The sequence below is a fragment of the Neodiprion lecontei genome, unplaced genomic scaffold (genome assembly GCF_021901455.1).
Source record: "Neodiprion lecontei isolate iyNeoLeco1 unplaced genomic scaffold, iyNeoLeco1.1 ptg000044l, whole genome shotgun sequence".
Taxonomy (NCBI): Eukaryota; Metazoa; Arthropoda; class Insecta; order Hymenoptera; family Diprionidae; genus Neodiprion; species Neodiprion lecontei.
The window spans coordinates 121,129-129,932 of NW_025791830.1; the positions used below are offsets into that span (position 1 = coordinate 121,129).

The following is an 8,804-nucleotide window of genomic DNA, read 5'->3' on the forward strand; positions in this document are numbered from 1 at the left end:
CGGAAAATTTTAGAAGATGACTCTGTTAAAACAGTTAGAATACCTAGAATGGGATGCGGTCTAGATAAACTAGCATGGAACAAAGTAAGAACCATGTTACGATTCATTTTTGGAGGAACGGGAATCAAAATTTTTGCTTGTACAAATTTAAAATTAATAGAGAATCAAAAACTCCAGACGATATTTGCTATTATGAACCCTGGGTCAAACTTGAAGGTCAGTACTAAACCGAACCAATGGAAGATATTACCCATCGATTCGAAAATTTCAAAATTACCTGCTCCAAAAATAAAGCGACCATTAGCAAAATCAGACTCGATCCCAAGGAAAAAATCAGCTGACGAAACATTCTGTCCAAAAACAAAGACTACCATAGAGCCTGATGAGAACGCGATCTCAACAAGAACTCGATCGAGAGCTAGGACAACAGCAGGAAGTAGGCAAGCTGTTTCTGAGGACTCATCCGACGATGAATCTTCCGAACCGCCGGCCTACCGGAGGCAAAGAAGTGTATTACCGAATTTAGGTCTTGAACAACCTACTACATCCCAGGGAACACAACAACCTGAACAAACAGACGTTCAGATTGACGACGACGACGTTGAATCTGATTCTGAGCCTGAAAATATAACAATAAAATTAAAATCACCGCGTGATAGAGATAGCGATTCGGATGATGATGTATTTTTGCAAACAGAAGCGAGTCGTAAAGCTAAATTATCTATAGATCCTAAAGAATTGAGGAAATCATTTGACCTCTTTAATAAATCTTTGCGCGAAAGAAGTAATCTGAATCCGAAGGAGTTGCAAGATTCATTTGAACTCTTTGACAAGACCTTGCACGAGAGGAGTCTTCTAGACAACTCCAATCACTCGGATGCAGATGAAGTAGGGTTACCAGGCCATATATCAGAGGGTGAAGAATTAGACGAAACCATTCGTGAGGTACTCGACGAAAATGATGAGACGGATGACGATGAACTAAATAATAAAATTGAAAAATTTTTAGAAAAAGTTAATAGAAATCAAGGAAACAATAGCGAGGCTGGACAGACTAACACCAATCAAACTAATTTGAATGAGTCAGTAGTTAGTCGACCTTTGCAGAAATCGGCATTACCAACACCTAAAGTCGCACCCAGGCCAATAGCACTCTCAACCCCGTATCCTTTGAATATGATACCTGAGTTGAACGAGACGGGGGACATTTCAGTAAAAAGCAAGGTCAGCAAAACGCCAAGGCGTTTACAGCCGCAACTAGAATTCCGAGATTTACCAACGCGAATTGAAATCACGGAAAGTATACCACCAGATTTAGAAACAGTATCGCCATTAAAATTTCCAAAAACAGGTTACCATTCAGGGAATAATATCTCATTCAGTCGTGAAAATTTGACATATAGAAAAGACAACTATGTACATTTTATATCAATAGATTCAGAATTTTCTACGCCAGTCAGCAGGCTATTAAACGATTTGGAATTAATAAATGCAGACGATCATCGTGATGCAAAACCAAAATTAGGCCAAGTCATTATTACAAAAACTGGAAAATATAGCATATTTAGCCTCGTAGTTAAAAGAAAACATTTTGACAAAATTGAATTACATAACGTCAAGGTAGCTTTAGGAAACTTGAAAACGACTCTATTAGATTTGAAAATAAAAACATTCAGAATTTCAAAATTAGGGGATATGACTGACGAACTGTCAATAGACATCTCAAATTTATTAATAGATATTTTTGAAGACGAAGATATAGACATTACAATCTGTTCAGGTATAACCGAGATACCACCATCAGAAATACGACTGGGCATAATTTCGGAAATGCATAGTGGACTGATGGGAGGACACAAAGGCGTGACCAAAACATATCGAAGAATCCGCGAAAGATTTTATTGGCCACGAATGAGAGAGGATATCAGTAATTTCATTCGGAGATGCGAAAGCTGTCAAGAACAAAAGCTAGTTCGCGTAAAGACTAGAGAGCCAATGCTAATAACGGACACTCCATCTGAGCCGTTTGAGAAAATTTCGCTAGACACAGTAGGTCCACTTCCGCAGACCCCTAGTGGCAACAAGCATATCTTAACTATGCAGGATAATTTGACAAAATTTTGTATCGCTGTGCCTATTCCCGATATAAGAGCTGAGACTGTGGCTCACGCAATGGTAAAACATCTGATTTTGCATTTTGGATCGCCTAAAACCATTCTAACAGATCGAGGAACAAGTTTCGTAAATAAACTATTACAAGAATTAGCTAAACTTTTCAAAATTAAACATATTGCCACTTCCAGTTATCGACCACAATCAAATGGCGCATTAGAACGTAGTCATATTGTTTTAACAGAATACATTAAACATTATATTGATGAGTTTGACGATTGGGATGAACTAGTTCAATTTGCTATGTTTTCATACAATACGGCAGTTCATGAAGCTACAAACTTCACACCGTATGAGCTAGTTTTCGGAAGAATAGCGCGCTGTCCAACTTCGTTTGATACTGATGAAAACCGTTTAACGTACAACTCGTATCTTGAAGACCTAATGATCAGATTAAACGAAATGCAGGCCTTGGCTGCGACCAACTTAGTGCAGGCGAAGGAAAGGTCGAAAATGTATTACGATCGGACAGTACATCCGTTCAAAGGCAAAGCAGGAGACATGGTACGCGTACAAATAGAAGCTAGAAAAGGAAAATTTAGCAAGCGATACCAAGGTCCATATAGAATTGTTAAAGTCTTGGAAAACAATAATGTAGTATTAGAAGGTAACAACGGTGAAAGATTCGTTAAACACGTAGACAAACTCGAATTGGCTTACTGATGGAACGCATTGTAGACTGATTAATGCGACTACAAATAAGAGATGGGGAGTAATGAACATTCATTTTCGAGGAAATAAGGAGGAAGAATACCATGGATTCATTAGGGGAATTTACCTTATTAATTATCGGATTTTGGATATTGAGGGAAACGAACTTGGAAGACTACATGATCACATCATTTACCAACAATCCTGGGATATTTCTAAGTAATTTTAAGCTTAACGCTAACGGATGGGGCGTGACCAACCGCAACGAGGGATATTCAACTGTAACTAGCTCTAAGTTTGAAGTCTAACACCTAAGAGGGAAGTTCAGCGATGAACTTGATCTGCCCTTAGAGTTCGTTCAGAAGCTTCTGAATGGATCAACTCAGTGTGATGTTAACCTTGAAACCTTTCCTTTCTTTCAAATTCCTTTCATTCCAAATTAACGTTAAAAATGCTACAGTATATTAAAAAAAAAAAAAAAAAAAAAAAAAAAAAATGACCATTGGAACTTCGGCAATTATTTAAGGCAAATGGCAATTTGGTGAAAACTTTTACAAAACCTAACAGGAGAAAAGGCGAGTTCGAGTGGCTGAATGCAGTCGATGAGCTGTTTGGGTCCAGAATGCACTACTCCAAAGGAACCCAGATGCCAAAACAAGGCAGCACTTCAAAGTACTGCCAGGATTCCTGTTCGTCAACCTATTAATGAGTATCCGCTACGAGGGTACACATACGACTACGACTGTCAGTGGGTCACATAATACTGGGCCCACCGCAAAGATCTGAATGCACGGAATCCGGCCACTACCAAGGCGTAAGGCTCTCCAACTAGCCGAGCATCCAGACCTCGCTCACCAATCAGAGGACACGGTACACCTGATGTGCACCAGCGCCAAAGCCAAATGTCAACCAACGCAGAACATACTAGCCGTTCCACCAACGTTTCGCATAAGTCATTTTCGCTATGAAGAACTCGGCTGACCAGTCTCACTGATCATAGAGAGTTATTCTCCCGCCGACCTTACATCCTAAATTGCGGTAGCAACGATTGTCACAATGTTCTAAGATATTCCACCTCTAATCATGATATTACTCCCTTACGTTAGCCTAAGATGTAGTTGTCCTTAATGTAAAGGCCGGCTGACCAGTTTACTGATCACAGAGAGCTACTCTCCCGCCGACCTGAAATTTGTTTATATATCTATATAATATTATTGTCACACACACACACACACACACACACACACACACACACACACACACACACACACACACACACACACACACACACACACACACACACACACACACACACACACACACACACACACACACACACACACACACACACACACACATACATTATCATTTTGATTACTCTCAATTTCTGTATACCTACTAGCCTTTAATTATTCATCAACGGGGACGTTGATGGTTTCTAAGTGGGGAGGGATGTTACGCCCCGACGTACTGCCTTGGCGTACCTTTTTCAAAATTCCATTTCATTTCATTTCTTTAATTATTTCATAACAATCTCATATTCTAATAGGGTCACGTACAGTCCTCGGCATCCGCTGACATTGTAGCTTATTTGCTGACACCAGGAATCGCGTTATAAAATTACTGACCTAGTAACAGCGGCGCTCAGCCCGGGAATATCTCTCTTTTTAAGTAAAAATTATCATCAATAATTAGGATAAACCACTACCTTTGGAACCCTCAAATTAAAATAGATTCTTTGTTAAGATGTGTGGATGAATGCGTGAGAATTATCTTAAGATACCTTCTGTTAACATCTTGTACGTATAAGTGACGAGATTGAGAATCGTCGGAATACCATCGAATGACGCGAACTAACGCTGACCGTGTAGATTTGGACACCGGGAGGTCGCCCCCGCACTTAATTGGCTAATTACTGTTGCAACTTACTGCAACTGCAGATTTTTCCCTATTAATACCCTCTGGCCCAAGCAGCCATGTCTTACGTCTGTCAAGTCGCGAAGTGCGTGGACGTAAACCCGGATTAGCCCTCTCGAGCAATAGTAGCGTTCGGAAAATCTTAGTTGTGACCGGCCTAAAGTCTCGCGCTAATTCGTTAAATTCGAGCATTCAGTTATTCTATTAGCTGCAAGAGACTCACTTTCTTCTACATTTCCATCTTTTCTGTTCTTTACTAAATCTCATCTTTTCTGTGAATAGACATTTTTATGCAGTTCCATTTTCCATAATTAAACTGAGTTTGGCCCTGATTCAATCGAATCAGGTAATCTTAAATATAATTCCAAATCTAAAAGACTAAGTGACCGACGTTCAACACCGTTCGATTGATCAACTCTTCCAAACTTGAGGTGAGGCTCCTGGTCCAGCATTCTACCGACGCAGACCGACACGATCCGACGGCTCTCAATCTCGTCGACCGATTCACCTAAAGCTAAGTCAATCCGAGTGTTAATCTTCGAAATTAAACGAATTCTTGTTTCACCTTTATAATCAAAATCTACTTCAGTAATTTTCATTCAAAATCAAGTCTAGAATTGGTGGCTAGCTTCACTACCCCCAATTAAATCGTACTTATTGTTTCCAAGAATTAACGAATAAGACTTAACCAATATATATATAATTGATTCAAGATAATCTAAAAAGAGAGATACAATCCAATAATCACGACCAACTAGTTAACCATCGTTCAGAGTAGATGTTCCTGGTACCAAATAATAATATCCCTTTAGAATATTATAACGCACGATTTGTATGAATTTGAACACTTTATAAATTGTTATTTTCGGCTCATATATCATTATCACCATTGATTGTTATTAAACATTTATTTTGAACGACCTTCTTCCCACTTTCTTTATTATAAAATTGCCTCAACAATTTAAACAAACCTCACAGACCTGTACAGGACTATAGCAACACGATCCTACAAATTACCGGCTTATCGAAAGGTAGGTCTTCTCTTAGTTTTAATAATTATTCATTGTCGTTACGTGGGAGCTTGATTATTCAGTTAATCATTAACTACCACCGCTCAGTACACCCTCACCCCCACGTAACACGTGCAACTAGCTAGCCAGATGACACCGTCAACTAAGATTAAATTTAAAGACATTTTCAACTGAACTTATTCAACAGTTCTAGATTTAGATTGATTCAGTTTGCCTAGCAAAATTCAACCCTACAATCTAATTGAGGACTTGAAAAACTATTTATCTGAATTCAATGCCAAAGAGAGCAAAAGTAAGCTTCAAAATAAGATACCAAATCAAATGGTATAAAGTTTGAAAAACAATGCTGGTCAATAATAATGCTTAAATTACAATGGTGCACAGAATGATTCCTCGGTAGAATGAATTGGCAGCAACGGTTAAGTAATAAACTTATCGCTATTGGCTCGATCAAAGTAAAATGATGGGATATTCAGCCATTATGATCTGTAGTATGTCCCGCTCTTCAATTTTGCCTCAACTGATGTTAAGAAGGTGGCGATGGTCTGATAAAATTCACTCCGGCAGCTGATGTCTGACGAAACAACTAGGTTCAATGGTTCTAATGATTGCACCGCTCGAGAAACCAGGATCCTTGCCACCTAAACGTTTTGACCATCAGGTAAGGCATAATTTTCCTCGTGTTAATTAAAGTTTAAACTTCGAGCCTGCTGAAAAAAAAAACGAATTTAATCATTGAATCCATGTTAAAATATTGTCATTGTCAAAGATCACGTAATTGGAAATTTACTTACATGCTTCGATGCCTGACAAATGTAGTCCCGCTTTGACAATGAATTATTTCGTACCTGAAAATATTAGAAGCTATTATTATCAAACAGGATCTTTTGGTATTTTTGAATACAACTAATTTCCAATAAAATTCACAAAACATAAAACGTTAATGAGACGCATTGCCACCAGACATCACCTGGCTTAATGCTCGAAAATTACAATCACAAATTACTGATCGTTAGATATCGTTTGACGTATTGCTTTTGTGAATACCATTTATTGAATTTGTATTGTGGAGTTTTTTCATAGTCCATATTTTTTCGAAATCAACAAAATTCTTCGATTAGCAAATTCACAATATGATCGCGAATATCACGGTATAATCGCGAGGTTACTGAAATTCGTTCACCTGAACCGCTGAATACGAGGTGAATAAACATCGCCGATCACATCGCGAAACTATTTCCTTGTTTTCCTACGTAATGATGAAGAGGGACATCGATTTCTAGAATTGAAACTCAGAGACAGATCACCACGTGGTATTTAACCAGATAGTTCGTATCCTAATTCTGTGCATACCGGCGACACTGGGAGGGCGCGAAAACCACGATTCTGGTGATACCAGAATTTGATTGGATGAGGGCAACGATCGCGACTGGTATCAGCCAATACAATCATCTTTCTCCAGAGTTTCGTAACTTTCCCACCCGCGAATATAAACAACCCCGCCCGCGTAAATTGACCACTTTGCAAAAAGATCGCGCAACTTCAACCACGTGTCTGGCAACTACCTCGATCTTTTTGTGAATTTTTTCATCGTGTTCATTAGATAAAAAAAATGCCTAATTACAAGTTTTCTGTGCAGGAAAAGGTGGAATTAGTGAAATTTCATTACCAGGGCCTGTCTTACCGGGAAAATCAGGCCCATTTCGCCGTCACACACCCGGATCGACCAACACCTTCGTTAGCGACCATCAGGAATCTGGTTCTAAAATTCGAACAATCCGGTAGTGTCGACGAGAGAACCAGGAAAATCTCTCAACCAAACCGTCAGCTGAGCTGGGATACTAAGCTGGACATCTGCTTGACCGTCGAAGAGGATCCATTCAAGCCTATCAGCCGCATCGCCCAGGACTTGGAAATATCTAACGCGTCGGTCAGAAGAGTATTGCGTGAAGCTAAGTACAGATCGTACAAGTTTCAAGTCCATCAAGAACTCTTGGCTGGTGATAACGATAGTCGTCTTCGCTTCAGCCAAGAGTTGATGGAACGTCTGAACGCAGACGAGGGCTTGTTGAGTCGCATTTGCTTCTCAGATGAAAGTACGGTGATACTTGTCGGGAAACCGAACAGGCAGAACACCAGAGCCTGGTGTCGAAACAACCCTCGTCTGTTCATTCAGGCGGGCACGCAGTACCCGTTGAAGCTCAACGTCTGGCTTGGCGCGATTGGCAATCGGCTGATTGGGCCATTTTTTATTGATGGAAACCTCAACGGCGAGAAGTATCTCTGGTTGCTGAGAGAGAGGATTGTACCGGCTCTTAGGCTGATTGAAGAAGAAATCGTGAGTGTATTTCATCACGTAGAGCTGGCGTTATTATCAGCAGAGTGCGTATGATCTTCAAACGAATAATTTTACGCTTACTACAAGTAACGTATCATTTTCTGTGTTTAGGGCGAACCTGTTTGGTTTCAGCAGGATGGAGCCCCACCGCACTTCACACGTACGGTGCGTGATTACCTCGACCAACAATTCCCTGGACGCTGGATTGGCAGGGGGAGCCCGGAGGTCGAGTGGCCAGCCCGTTCACCTGATCTCGCTCCCTTGGACTACGGCTTGTGGGGCCATTTGAAAAATGTTCTGTATGCCCAAGGTAGGATTGAAGACCTTGCCGCACTGCAAGCTAGGATCTTGGACATCCTGCAGAACCTGTCACCGGATATTATATCCAATACGACAAATGCCTTCTACGACCGGCTCGGTTACTGCGCTGCAGCTGCTGGAGGGCATTTCGAGCACTTTTTGAAAGGCAACCAATGGCCAGACGAGGGGTGATCAGAAGAGTGGAGATTGGTCTCCCAGTGTTTTCGGACGATTGTCTTGTAAGTTATTGTTTTGTTTCCTAATTTTTCATTAATAGCATGATTTACACTGTAATATTAACTGTTGTTCTTTTTCTCTTTTTATTTTTGGATATCTGGTGAACCCTCTTTGTTAACGGAATATTGACTGCTGTACAATGGAGCTGCAAAAACTTT

General features: G+C 40.2%; 1 protein-coding gene across 1 annotated transcript; it reads left to right on the forward strand.

Moving 5' to 3' along the window:
• Nucleotides 1-7,383: 7,383 nt before the first annotated feature.
• Nucleotides 7,384-8,575, forward strand: LOC124295636 (the record flags this gene model as incomplete). Its single annotated transcript, XM_046746242.1, has 2 exons — nt 7,384-8,109; nt 8,221-8,575. Coding segments are annotated over exons 1-2 (1,081 nt in total), but the record flags the coding sequence as incomplete, so codon positions are not given.
• Nucleotides 8,576-8,804: the final 229 nt, after the last annotated feature.